Source organism: Neopelma chrysocephalum, unplaced genomic scaffold (assembly GCF_003984885.1).
Source record: "Neopelma chrysocephalum unplaced genomic scaffold, ASM398488v2 Primary Assembly neopelma1_91, whole genome shotgun sequence".
Lineage (NCBI taxonomy): Eukaryota > Metazoa > Chordata > Aves > Passeriformes > Pipridae > Neopelma > Neopelma chrysocephalum.
This window is the reverse complement of record NW_020897753.1, coordinates 6,120,055-6,134,350: the sequence shown is the minus strand read 5'-3', so window position 1 is coordinate 6,134,350 and position 14,296 is coordinate 6,120,055. Positions and strand designations below refer to the sequence as shown.

Genomic DNA, 14,296 nt, shown 5'->3' with positions numbered 1-14,296 from the left:
TCCCCAGAAAGCTCAAAAGCTAAACTGAAGTTGAAGCTGTCCTCTGAAACTTCAAAATCAGAGAAACGTGCTTCATTATCCATTATAAATACTACGATTTAAGACAAACCACTTGCCAGGCATCGTGGTGTCTGTGAATCTTAGTTTTACACACTAAACACCAGCTACACGTCTCCTCTGAGCTACTAACAAAAAATAAATCGCATGTCAGTGTTCGCGTGGGAACAGGGAAAAAGGACACAAGCGATGCAAGAAGTCAAGCTGCGTGAAGCAGCGGGGGCTTGGGGGAGGAGGAGAAGCTTAAAAGTGTCTCAGAACCAAGCTTTTGAGGCTCCAAAAGGAAAGGGAGATGGCAGGGCAAGTGCTCCCGAGGCCAGGGTGTGCCTCATTCCCAGACAAAGCCAGACTTTTCTGGCTCTTGCCTCACGGTGAAAGCAGTTACACCGGTAGTATAGCTCTTATTTACAAGACCGGCATGTCTCTGGTGTAAGTTCAATCTTGTTCCAGAGGAAGGGAAAGAAAAGAAAAAATTCACAGCGGAATATGCCACTCTGGGTAACTGTGTACAACTTTTCCATACCTTAAAGAAACATTCTTTAGGCAGATTTAGGAAACTTGTATCTATGTAACATTTAAATCTCAGCTTTTGCTGAGGTTCATTGTAACAGGCCTCTAAGATTTACCATGAATTTTCTTTGCAGAAGATGGCAGCTGTAAGATACACCTCTGAGGAAACTATCATTACACTCATATGAACATAATATAGAGTATTTTCATCATTATGGATAAATAAGCCTGTAACTATACAAAAGACCATGTTACACCACTAATTTCACCAACAATGATTTGAGAGTCACATTAAGCAGTTTACAGTGGGGTTCCACTCTCCCCCTCCATGTCAGTGCCTTTTTTGTATTACATAGACTGATCCTCTCAAGGTTTTACACATTGGGCATATTTCTGCCTTAGTGAAAACTCCATAAAAGGAAAATACAAAAAGAAACTAAAACCCCACTGGCCACGGCTGCCTCAGGACATCTGCCACTCACAAACTCTCCCTCCCCTCTGCACGACTTCTGCGTGTGCTTTTTAGCTCTTCAAGCCAAATGCACAAAAATAAAGCATGACTTCTACTCAAGATTAAATGCAGTCCTTCTCCAGATGTATAAAAGAAACCACAGCAGAATATTCTGGAGCAAATTCTTATCTCACCTATCAAATCTTATCTGTTATGGTGAACAGCCATAGATAATTCTTATCTATTATGGTGAACAGGTACAGAAGGAGAAGATACACGAGGCAGAATTGGCATGAAAAACTATTTCTCCTGTTAAGCTGTGAAATAAATCCATGATCTCTCCAGCAATGAAATCAATGATCTCTGTGGAAAAACATCACTCCAGAAGACACTTGCACTGCATTCTCTCAGATGTGGGGGTTCCCTTGGCACTACCCAGCATCCAGGGGGTTGTGAACCCCAGCGTGACCTGTCATCCATACCCACAACAAGCAAGTCCATCCTGGGGGCTTTGCTTGGAGAAGACACACAACACATGCTGCAACAGCTCTTATGTACCTGATTTAAGACCAGGAAAGCAATAAAGCTGAAACTCTGCACTGTAAGATGCACAGAAAGCAAGATTTCCCATGGTGGTGGTGCACCTGCCAGCAGCTCATCCCTCCCCATTACCATCATCCAGGCAGTGATGTTGAGCTCTCTGCTCCTCATCAAACACAGAGGTTGTGTCAGGTAGGCTGCAGACAGAGCAACTGGTCGAGTGCCACAACATGAGCAGCAGGGAGCTCTCATTTTTCAGTTCTGAGAAGCAAGACAGACAACTCATTCCTAAATCACTTAAAATTTCTTGCAGTGATATTAAGAGACTGTACCACTCCCTCTGGCATGGAATCCCAGAAGTACAATTAGGCCAGCTCTTATGCTTTTGATAGTTCTTGTAATATTTATTGCTGGCATTTAAAGATACCCCAGCTCTTTGTGCCTGTGAGAAAATGTTGCCTTTGTCAAATAAAGGCATTTGTGGCTCTCCTGACCTGCTGTAACGCTGCAACTGCTCAGCTTCACTTTGCAAGGCAATTCCTTTCAATTAAAGGCATTTGTGGCCCTCCTGACCTGCTGCCCAGCTTCACTTTTCCAAGGCACTTCCTTTCAAGGGCTCCATTTAAGATGGGCCATTACAGCAGCTAATTATCTGGAGCGGCAGAGAAAAAAAATAAATAAATCACGATTTCAAACACGAAAAACCAGCTACTGCAGTAGGATTGAGCTGACTGTCAAGCACTATTAACCCACCTGCTTTCTGCTCATGGCTGGTATCACCCAATCCCTCCTGCCACGGTCCAACCTGTGCTTCCGACGGCTCTGGGGAGAACCTGGGATGTCTGAACCCGGCCCTGCCTTCCCTCCAGGAAGGTTCAGACCAGCACACGCTTCCTCAGTCCTTGGCTCCCATTGAGCTTCTCTCCTCAGGTAGGAGCAGCTGCTCTCTGCTCCTCCCAGATATTCCCAAATGTGTTTTTTCCCCACCCCTTCCCATAGGGCCTGGAGGTTGTTACAGGTGCAGAAAGCCAGGCTGACTGTACAGGTTCTGCCACAGCAACATGAAAGCCTTTTTTCCTCCCCTATCATCCAACAAACAAGACAATCCCCAGCGCTCCAGGAGCTGATTTACTGGGAGCAGCACCAACAGGAGCCTCACAGAAATTTATTCTACAATAAACCTCGGAAAACCACTGAAATTGGGGAGATCAGCTTCTGAGAAGAGTTATCAGAAATGGAAACATCTGAGCTTCTGTTCAGGGACTTTAACAATGACCTACATCATTTTATTAACACTACTCAGGACATGTAACAAACAACATATCAGTCAACTGTCACAGCCAGAAATGACATTTGAATTCTTATTAAGAAATAACAGAAAACACTCCTCAAAAAAGAGGAAGAGATTGCTAAGGAAATATTTTTTCCATCTTTCCAATCAATTTTTCAATCTTACATGATGAAAGACAACTACGGAGAAGTGTATCAGTCATTTCTTTCTTCTTTAATACTTCAAGTTAAAATAATAATTAAAAAAGAATATATTTTTTTTAATGTACATTCACATTTCTCCTCTGCCCAGTGCTTTTTCTTTCAGGAGGTTCAGAGCCCACTTGCCATCAGGTGGGAAGCTGATTTTCTTCTGAGTTCTGCATACAGATTGGTGAACATCAGAAGGACCCTCTTTGATTTTCAAAGTCTGTACCCACAGCAGAAAAACGAGTCGTTCTCCTGAGCCCCTGGGAAACGTTTTGAAGTCTAAAAGAGATCAGTGAACCCACTGATGGAACATAATTAACAGAGGGATTCCAACACTCTTCATGAGAGTGTTATAGGGGGATGTTTATCACAGCCATTGTTTATTCCAAAATAAGTATTTTAATCTTATTGCTTTAATTATATATTTTAAAATTCACTGTTTAACAGACCCAGATAATAACTGATGGTGTTTCAGTGAGGTTGTTTAATCCCCCTTCTGCTCAGATATTTTAGCAAGTCTGAACCTTATGACAGTTACAGATGTATTTACCTAAAACATTATCAATCATGTTAAAGGTGATACTTCTAAGCCTTTATGTTTTGCTCAACATTTCAATCCTGTACTCTGAAAAGCCATTCTTGCTTCTCAGATCCACAGTTTTATTTGGACTTGACAGTGAGAAGAATCTTAAGCACTGAAATGTCTATAAAGTTCCACATTCTCATCTCAGCCTTGCTACACAAGAGAGGAGCATTGCTTCTTTCTGGTTTTATTTTAAAGGTTTTTAATCCATTTGAAGACTTTGAAGTCCTACATCACCTTTAAGCATAAATAGTGTCTATTTTAAAAAATATGATTCACTACCATCCACCTGCATATTCTTGCCAGGGCATCAACAGATTCTAGCAAAGGTCACTTGTATTTCCACGAGCTGTCACACCTTTTATCCTGAAAGAGAGAGAAAATACTCTGTAACCAACCGACACCAAGGCACGAGATGCAAAAACATGTCTTAAAAACAACATTTCTTCAGTGAACTTTCACTTTTTCTGCTGTTGTGAATCACTCCTAGGAGACTTCCTCAAGTTATGGCTGGTGCTCTCTGTGCCTTTCCCTTTGCCAGTCTCACCATGGAATTGCTCCTGATTTTAAGATGAGACACCTTCCTTTTCTAGCAGCTTTCTAAGGACAAAAAAACCCCCCACAAGTTTGGGGAAAAAACTCAGGCATAAGTATTGACAGGAAAACTAGGGGAGAGCTCTGGGCATTGCATTAATTGACTGAGATCGACTCCACTAATTGACTTCATCAAGAAAGCAGCTTATTTTTCATTTCTTCCTCTGCCCTGCCTTTTTTTTTTTCCCCCTTTAAAAAAATGGTGGCAAGGTAGAGAAAAAGGATGCTGCAGATGAACAAATAAGCTTGTTTTGGAGCAAGCAGGCTGTTTGGGATGCCTGGAACCGTGAAGGCGTTTGAACCAACTTCCAACACGCTTCCCATAAATGTCAAGCACACCACTGAGAGGAAGTGTTGTATGGAAAAATCAGATTGAACCTGCTGATCCTAAGGCCTTGCCTGTCACTGGGATGAGGAGGATGTCTGTGGAACAGCCCCTCCCAGCACGATGCTGTTCTTGTCAGTGAGGGTTTTCAGCGTGGTCGTGGCCGGGGACTGCAGGATTTTCCGGGACAGCCTCATCCTGCCGTCGGTGGGATCTCGGCCAAAGTATTTCACCTGGTGAGGAAACAAACCACTTTTAGATTGTCAAATAACATGGTGCCTACACAGCAAGAGCATGACACTAAACAGATCTCATTGGGATGATCAGGCCTTTAACCAGCATAGAAAGGGAATCCAACACGGCAAAATATTTTCTTCGTTAACGCGAAATAAAAAAATTCGCTCAAATTCTAAAAGATGAAGAGCAGTTTATTAGCACTTTAAAGTTTAAAAAATATAATTACCTGAATTTCTTGTCCAACTTCTAGTCCCAGGGCACTGGGGTGTTTAATCTTTCAGAAAGAAAAAAACCATAAATCAGAGTGATTCATTTTGTGGGGTCAGTGATAAAAGTTCCTTCTTTCAGGAATTCTTCGTGCTCCACTTCAAACAATCACAGTGGCTCAGCACTCCCTTAGGAACAACAGGTTTCTAAGTGTTACACAGAAAAACGTATTGCAGAGCCAAAGAACTTGGTGATGTGCACAAAAGCCTTGTCAAAAGGACAGTGGCAGTCGAGTTTTTGAAGCTCTAAGTCCAGGGCAAGCAGAGTTAAACGAAAGGGTGCTGCTAATCTAACAGATTTTAACCTGGAAACGGACTCTAGCACAACAGGAAAGTGTTAGAGCTGTGCTAATAAGTTAAAAAACAAATACAAGTGTCCATTTGATCCTTGTCTAAGGATGATTACCTTTCTTTGATCGAGCTGTGAATTATGAAGCAGCACTGGTGTCATGTTTGGGTAGAGTTTTACCATCACTCCCGAATCCCTGCAGAAGAAAACAGCACAGTTACTTCAAAATGAGAAAAACCTGTATTTCACTTTGCATGTTGTCCCCAGAGCAAGCATTAGTAAACTAATACACAAAAATTTATCTCCCTTTTGTAAAAATCTCGTAGCAACCACGACACGTCCGCTCATCTTTCCTTAATCAGAAGGGGATGGAAATTTCTTATTTTGGGGCACAGTATTTCAGTAATAGGCACCATTTTACAAGACAAATGTTGGATTGAATAAGTGGAAAGCAAATCTGTACCACCTCTTTAAGATACAAAGGTGAAAAAAGGCTTGAGGTTTTATAATTTGTAGAGGCATTCTAGAAACTAAACAAGCAGCAGAAATAAACAGCCTTATTAGGAAACAAAATAGAGGAAATATCAGAAATTAGGCTGGTGACATTGGCACCTGCATAAGTGGCACACTTAAAAATCAGTTATTTCACATCATATTTAGTTATCATCTATGTAAATTAACTAATTTCTACTCCAGAGCAGTTTTTATACCTTATTTCCGTTATCGTGGCTGTATAAATCGCACCAAATTCCAAATTAACTTCTTGCTGTGGGGGGGGTAAAAAAAAAAAAAAAGAAAAGATTAGGACAAAAAAATTCCCCCAAAGCAATTTGAAAAAAACCCAAAAAAGCTGCCAAGAGCAGTGTGTCCTCACATCATCTTTGCAGATTTCCCCAATAAACTCCCTCGCTTCGTGCATGGCGCCGGGCGTGGGGGCAAACACAGAGTAAGTCTCCTCATCCAGCTGACTCACAGTCACACCTCAGAAAGGGAAATTTAAGGAGAATGTTTAGGAGAACGTTTCAGCAAGCAGCAAACTCCCAGTCAGTAAAGGCTTGGAGAGAGAAAAATGATTTTGCACCGATTCTTTAAGATCTCAGAGTTGCAATCACATGAAATCATCTTTAATTTAGGCATTGAGCAGCTTTACGTGCAACCCCATTCCAGATATTTTCCTGGATAAACTTGTGGTCCATAGAGGAACACAGAATTATTTTTATAGTCCTTTCGTGGCAGGAAAAAAAATCCTTGAAAGGATTTTGGGATTTCAGAAATGAATTTCCCAGAGATTTTTAATAAAACTACAGCTTTCATCAACAGCTGATGGAAATTACAGTGTTTTGGAGGCACAATGGTAAAGTTTTTTCCACCTCCAGAGCAGTTTTCTCCAAAGGGAAATGGGATTTTTCCTCCTTTTCTCCACCCCAAACCCCTGAGCAGCACCAAATCAAGCTGGCAGAGCATTAATAGTTTCAAATCCCATTTCCCTGCTACTCTACACACATCAACCTTTTCCCATTTTTACTTTGAGCATCAGAATACCTAAATATACAAGCCTGAAACAAAACACATTGGGATAAATCATGAGAGGAATCAAGGACGTCTCACCAGTCTGTGCTTGAAGCTTTTTCAGATTATAACCCCCAGGACCGATGAATCTTAATCTTTTTGATAATGGAACGTGGATGGTTTCTGGAAGAACATTTAAAAAGACTTTGAAATGCTAAACAGAGCCATCTTGAAAACTACCACAAGAAACAGGTCACATTAAGGCAGGTTTTAGTCTTCTACATCTACCTGCAATATTTGCTGAACGTGGATGTAATTACATCCAAGAACTGAAACAAATGAAGACACAGGACAGACTTTGATGACTGGAAATTACCTTAAGCTGCTGACATGGAAAATCAAAATGGGTACAGGAGTTTCACAGAGCTCCACTTTAATCCTGTTTTCTGGTGTACAGGGAAATAGTGCAGTGGAAATATAACCCCCTGTCCCCAAAATAACCAAAAACCCCCCATAAATTAAAAATAACCCCACAGGGCAGAGGCAGAAACACGTAGAAAATTCATTAAAAACAGCTGGTTTAAGAAGTTTACTGTTCAAGAGGTTATCATGAAAGAGATGATTTCACACAACCAACATTACCTACAACTGGTCCACTTTCTTTTCTCTCAGGTCTGGGCTTTGCCAACGTTTGGTTCATGATATGTAAAATCTCCCTCTTTGCAGCTGGAGGGGAAGGAGGAGGAAATCAATAATTCTGTGCAAGCTTAGAATGAATTGATACAGTTTTTGCTATAAATTAGATAAATATCTCCTGATCAAAACCTGCCTCCTGCCTGAGTGGAGGATGTAACTGAGAATATTTCAGGTGGGGCACGTTTGCTGCAGCACAACAGCAGAGTTACTGAATTTATGCACCTGGAACACCACATACTTTTTATTTCAGGATAAATCAGATTGCTGATAAGAGCAACAGCTTTGATCCACTGGCCTGGAACTTCAGCTGAGCTGCTTGAAGTAGAAATTCAAGCAGGAATTACTTGTTCTTACTAAAATCTTGCTGCCACAATCGAGCTGAACATTTCCCAACTAATCAAATCCTTATTAAAGCACGTGGCTTCAGTTCTCCATGTGCTTCAAGAACACTTGAGCTGCACATGTCAGAATACAGAGAGCAGTAAGTTACCCTAGGAAATACCAGCTGGATTTATGGGAAATGAGAAGAAGTTTGCTGTTCTTTTTATAGCATTATCCCTTACCCACAAACTCCCTGAGGTGACACAGACTTGTACTGAAGTTTTAAGAACTCACCGCTCAAGAAACATTTAAAAATGGGCCTGAAGTTACTTTAGAGTTAGTTTGGATCTTATTTATTAAACCAAAGCTGTTTTATCAAGATAATAGCTTGTTTTTTTCCCCACAACGAGAACAAAAAATTAATAGTTTATTACTTGTTTACACAAAACTTAGAATTTAATACAATTTATCATTTCATATGATAAAATGGGTGCAAATAGAAATATGGACCTACCTGTGGCTTGCTGAATGGCTTCCATGACAATTTTTATTGGTATTCCTGGCAGTTTTAGATCAACCTTGGGAAAGAATGAAGTGACATCAGTTATTCAGGAAAGCTTTTCTAACACTTTCTCAGATTCAGGAAGATTCAGTGTTACCATACCTGCAGGGCAGTTATTCCTTTATTAGTACCTGCCATCTTGAAATCCATATCTCCATAATAATCTTCAATTCCCTGCCAGCACAGAGGGAAGAAAGCAAATTGGAGTGACTCGATCCCAGTGCCAGGTCCCACTATACTAAAAAGCACACTCTGTGTTTCAAAAAGCCATAAACCAGTTCTGAGGCCCTGGAATTACTTCTGAGTTTTTCTTCAGCCTTATTTTGCTGTTCAGGGTTAACCCTGTTCCCTTCTCTCCTTAGAAATTAAGAGCTTTTGAGGACTAGTTTCTGAACAACAGAATCACAGTTGATTTTGTGCTGTCAGTGGCTGCATTTTTCCTCCCCAGCAACTCTGCAAATGCTTATTCTCCATCCAATATATCGTGTTTTTCAGCAAATTATTCAAGGATTATTAACCTCTTCCTCCCAAAAGACAAAATCCATTGGAAAAACAAAGCTCACTAAAGCTTAATAACTAATTACACAAAATATAAGAAACGTGACTGGACATTTCTTGGAGATTTTTCAAAATAAAGGAGGAGTTTGGGAGTGAAACAAGAAAACTATTATTTCCAGCAGCAATATTTCAGAATTAACTGAGTAAAGTGTTACAAAAGAAGGCCAAAAAGGGTATATTAGAGAATGAAGCAGTAACAATAGCACCAGAACACTCACCAGGATGTCTGTCAGCAGCCGATAATCCTCAATATCCCCCTTTTCCTGACTGCATTTGGTAACCAGACCTATGGCTACACCTGCCACTGCATGGGACACTGGAACTCCTGAGGGCAGCACAAAAAAAAAATCACATTTTTGAAGCCTTTGATCATTTCTAGATCCTAAAACACACGATCCAAGGCAGTTTATCCTTAAAAGTGCCGTATTTTGTACCTGCATCCATCAGGGCCAAACTTCCACCGCAGGCTGAAGCCATGGAGGAGGAACCTACAGAGTTGGAACACAGGAAAAAAGAAAGGGATTAAGCATTGAAAAATGGGTCTCAACACGAGGTATTTTCCTCACTCTGTAGCATAAAAATGCTCCCAAATATTTTATTAAACTTATAATTTATGTTTACATCTCATACTGATACAGATGGAAAGGTCCATTGCTCATGACCACGCACATGCTTTTTATTTTAAGTCCTTCAAGTAACAGAGCTATTAAAAACATTTATATTGAAATCTATCACCTCTAACCCGTTAAGAACCAAATTTAGTCTTTGGCACTAGTTTAAAAATAAAAAAAATAATACCATTAGATTCTAAGACTTCAGAAGTAACTCGTATTGTGAACGGGAAATCCGGGGGAATAACTGGTTTCAAAGCTCTTTCTGCCAGTGCACCTGTGGAAAAACAACCCCCAACACTAAGTGATCCATAAATAAAAATCAGATGAGATATTAAAACTTGCAGCACGGGGCTTTTCTGGTGTGAACTCACCGTGTCCAAGCTCTCTTCTGTTCATGCCAGTGACTTTGCCAATCTCGTTGGTGGCATAAGGTGGAAACTGTGAAGTAAAAAAATGTGTGCACAGAAAATTAACACAGTGTTTTTAAACATCCACTTAGATAAAAAATTCTTTGAAAGTTTTGGGGCATCTCAAGGTAAAAACAAATGAAAAAAAAATGAATCAAATCACCAGCTGACTTTTATCAGTCACTTGGTTTGCAAGCCTGGACCAGTCCAGGCAATGTTTGGTAAATGTTTTCCTGCCACAGAACAAAGGGGAATAAAGCAGCAGCGAGGGAGCTGAGAAACAACATGACAAGCTCCCTTCAAATAAACTTGTCAAACAACATAGCAGGAGTGTTATTTCTGTCCTACAGATAATGGAACAAGACATGCCTGTAGGAAATACTCTGGGCAAGTTCCAAAGGCTGAGAGAGATCCAAGATGTAAAAGCACTTATTTACCATGTCAGCTGAGCACATGAATAGAATTCAGCAAAAACCATAGTGCAGGTTCATCCTGATTTCAGCAACAACCTGCTCTTAAGGAGCTCACCTAATGTTAAGATATTCCAATTTATACAGCCTTTTTAATACTACAAATTACCCAGTGCTTTTTAGGAAACCAGCACTTCTGTTCTGATCAATTCACGCATGAATTAAAATAAATACATTTTAGCAAATTTGGAGATAATTTATATTCTTGGAAGTGATCAATTTAAAAGCAAGCCATGAAGCCCTTCTGTGAATCATGCAGAAAGCTGTGACACAGTAAAGCTCTCACCTCATAATGCAGCATGAAGTTTTTATCTTTTATGCCACTATTAATCAAAAACAAGACCATGTCAAAAAATGAGCAACCAAACACGTCTTACATACAACAGGTAATTCAAGGTTACATTGTTCTGCCTACAAATGGACCCAGGGAAAACTTACAGATCAATACATTTGCTGATCACCCACAATTACCAAAATTACAGGATATGGACAAACACCTCCAGGGCAAAAAAACTGAAGCAAAGTAAAGCTGAGACATTAAAATGTGAAAGCTCCCACACTGGTGGGATGAGATCACTGAACTGGAGCTTTCAAGGGAAGGAGTTTCACTTCAGCCCTCAGCAATAAAAAGGGTTAAAAGCACAAGGACTTGCTTGCTACAATAACAAATTTTCCTTGCTCCACTAAAAAGAGAACACAAATATTTTAAATATATAAACCGGACTGGATGTTTCTTGTAATACTCTCCAGTTTCAATATGCCCTTAACACAAAATACCTCTCTTGATAACAGGACACTTCCAAGTCTAATTTAACTCACATTTCAGTCCTAAAAAATGTATCTGTGTGAAGTTCAAGGGACTTTTATCACATGTATTTAACTGCTCACCCTCTTCTTACCCCTGCCAAAACACCAAATGTGTACCTACCTCACCACTGTTGAGATGAGATCTGATTTGACACTCGATTCCAGGGAGTCAAATGTAACTGTACAAAGAACCTGCAACAAAAATAAACCAAAATAAAAAAATAAACTCCTTTTAAACAACTTTTACTGTTTATGAAGAAGCAGAAAGAATGATTTTGGCAACAAATAAGATGCCATCACCAGCCACTCCTGCAAACTTTTTTCCTCCTTTTCACAGATATTTATTATTATTCTGTATTATTAATCTGCTAATTAAAACAAAACTGAGCTATTTAAGAGACTGGGCCAGATGCAGCCACACAGACCTGCAGTGGGTGTTATTTTTAGTGGGATAACAGGCAACACTCAAAAGTAAATCACTGCTGGCAACTACACCCAAAATAAGTGCAACAAGTCAGATCAGTGGCTGAGACTCTTGTAGGAAAAGGAGCTACAAAAAACACAGGAGGTCAAATCTCCAGCACAGTCTTAATTCAATCCACCCGAGAGCTGACACTTTTGGCAAAGAAGAGAAAGAAAGCATCTCATTAATGCAATTTTTTGGGTACAATTCCCCTTTTTAGCTCAGGTTCTGCAGAAGTTCCTTTTAAGAGATTTCTCCTCCACTTCCCAACCCACGCACCATTTCCACTTATTACAATTTACAGGAGAGGAAAAAAAGAAACTTGGCATTTAAGTGAAAGACAAATCTGTCAGCTTTTGGCAACTCATTTCTAGTTTGTGGTGTTTAAATGGCACTACCTGTGTTTGACCCCTTTGAAACAAGGCTGATCCATGGAGCATCTTGAACATGTTCACCTCACATTTAATGTCTCTGAGGGAAGTCAAATCTCTCCCGTCACACCTGAAGGAACAGGGAGAAACAAAGGGATCAATGACACTCATCTTGGATTAAAAGCTGACACTAATCCAGCAGGAGTTTGACGTGCTCACCTTCTATATTCGTTCAGAACGAGATTTCTAAAAATATCCTTTGAAACCACATTGAAAGATTCCATGATTTCATAAGGCTCAGCCTCCGGGAATTTTTCTGGGCATAAAAAAGAAATTGCATCTGAGGTTGGAACGTGGATTTTACAGCCCTTTTACTGTAACTCTTGAGCAGTGCTAATTCCATTTAATTTTAATTCCACTCTCTAAATATTAAGAAGGCAGAAAATACCTTTCAGCTGCTCTTCTGTTTCCAGCCTGATTTTGTTAATGGCTTCATCTCTTGAAATCTAGAACAGAGGATTTGCAACCAGTTAACTCTACGGGGCAGAACAACAACACACATTGGGGTTTTGCTGGGTTTAGAGTTTTGTAAAGTTCAAGAAATAAAAAACAGAACTGTCACACGTATTCAAAAATCAATGATCAGGTTTGGAAGGGCTGCAACCTTTCCTGGCAAAGGCACAGACTAGTGGAGACAGCCCAGCACCCTGCCCACAAAAGTGGCCAATGCTGGGGAATCCACCACTTCCCTGGGGAGATTATTCCAGTGGCTGATGGTTCTCCTTGTGAAAAACTTCCCTCTTGTGCCCAATCTCCCAGCAGTATCCTGGGATACTCTTTTCCATGTGGCTCCTTTTAAAAAGGGAGTCTCCATCTCCACATACTGCAAATAAATATTCTGGTAGATAACCACTGACAGAACAATTTATTATTACTGTTGCAAATATATGCAAGGAAGGAGATGAGTTTGTATTAACAGTAGCTTAAAGAACTAAATCCTACTGATTGAATTGTGCTAATTATTAAAAAATAATGATATCATGCCTGGAGCACTTACTTTATCGTGGCTAGAATCTGTGAACACTGCATAGATCTTGTTAGAAGCAAGTCTGCAGGAAGAAAAGGGAAAAGATTTAAAAACACAGCTTAAAAGTCCTTTATAAAAGGATAAAAGACAAAAATTTTTTGAAGACTAAATACTTGCTTTCATTAAAAGCAGGAAAGCACCACAGTGATATTTATAAACATTCCCAGCCCCAGCTAGATCTGCACTAGATTTGTTCTGAACTCACTTTTTGGCACATTCCACGATCTCCTCGGGAGCCATGAACAGCTTCTGCACGGTTCTCTTGGCAACTCCCCGCTCCTTCACCAGCTGCTGGATGCCCTGGATGATGTGCTGGGTGTGCTTCACCCCCACCTTGATGGCGTGGCAGAAGTCCTGCTGCAAGATGTTCTCAGCTGTTGCTTCCAGCATGACTGTCAAAGGAAAGGTAAAAATTCAATAATTTGCTGGTTTGTGGTTTGAGGGCAGTTTAGCTCGACTAAGGAAATACAGATTAACTGCATTAATATAATGGAATTTACTTTACTTAACAGTGCTTGGTGGGTTTTGGTTATTTCTATCATTGTGTCAAAACACAAGTTTCAAGCATCAGGAATATTTGAAGAGGCACCTATTTGATTTTCAAGCCCTCCATGGATCAAAATGAACCCCCACTCACCAACTTGACTCTGTGGAGCTCCAGCCACGACTAAATTTAAAGCACTGGAAGCCATCTGCTTTCGAGTGGGGTTGATCACAGGCTCCCCATCCACCAGCCCCACCCTCACTGCACCTACAAGGAAAACCCAGAAAATTGTTGTTATAATAAGGAAGTTCCTTGAGGCATCACCTTGCTTGGAAATTTATAGATCTAGCAACAATAATTAAAGCTACGGGTTAATTTTAAAATATGAGCACGTTGACTATATATATATGTATATATAAAAGAACAAATGTATATACATATATGTATATATATGTATATATACATATATGTATGTGTATATATATGTATATATAGGTGTATATATACATGTATATATAATCTGTGTATATATATGTATACGTGTATATATAGGTGTACATATGTGTATTTATATGTGTATATATATGTGTATATATATGTGTATATATATGTGTAT

At 39.9% G+C, this 14,296-nt stretch overlaps 1 protein-coding gene across 2 annotated transcripts in view; it reads right to left on the bottom strand.

Moving 5' to 3' along the window:
* Positions 1-2,810: 2,810 nt before the first annotated feature.
* The window catches only part of PNPT1 (polyribonucleotide nucleotidyltransferase 1), a 16,079-nt gene continuing 4,593 nt past the window's right edge, over positions 2,811-14,296 (bottom strand). For both annotated transcript variants that reach the window (XM_027693452.1, XM_027693453.1), the window contains exons 8-29: positions 13,834-13,947; positions 13,402-13,588; positions 13,167-13,218; positions 12,558-12,615; positions 12,329-12,425; positions 12,137-12,239; positions 11,397-11,467; positions 10,755-10,791; positions 9,963-10,029; positions 9,776-9,865; positions 9,412-9,465; positions 9,196-9,302; positions 8,522-8,593; positions 8,372-8,435; positions 7,483-7,566; positions 6,940-7,023; positions 6,206-6,312; positions 6,042-6,097; positions 5,449-5,527; positions 5,003-5,050; positions 4,614-4,772; positions 2,811-3,986 (exon numbers count right to left, since the gene is read on the bottom strand). In XM_027693452.1, the coding sequence (XP_027549253.1) occupies positions 4,617-4,772; positions 5,003-5,050; positions 5,449-5,527; positions 6,042-6,097; positions 6,206-6,312; positions 6,940-7,023; positions 7,483-7,566; positions 8,372-8,435; positions 8,522-8,593; positions 9,196-9,302; positions 9,412-9,465; positions 9,776-9,865; positions 9,963-10,029; positions 10,755-10,791; positions 11,397-11,467; positions 12,137-12,239; positions 12,329-12,425; positions 12,558-12,615; positions 13,167-13,218; positions 13,402-13,588; positions 13,834-13,947 (1,787 nt within the window). In that variant the 3' untranslated portion in view covers positions 2,811-3,986; positions 4,614-4,616. The remainder of the gene's footprint in view (positions 3,987-4,613; positions 4,773-5,002; positions 5,051-5,448; positions 5,528-6,041; positions 6,098-6,205; positions 6,313-6,939; positions 7,024-7,482; positions 7,567-8,371; positions 8,436-8,521; positions 8,594-9,195; positions 9,303-9,411; positions 9,466-9,775; positions 9,866-9,962; positions 10,030-10,754; positions 10,792-11,396; positions 11,468-12,136; positions 12,240-12,328; positions 12,426-12,557; positions 12,616-13,166; positions 13,219-13,401; positions 13,589-13,833; positions 13,948-14,296) is intronic.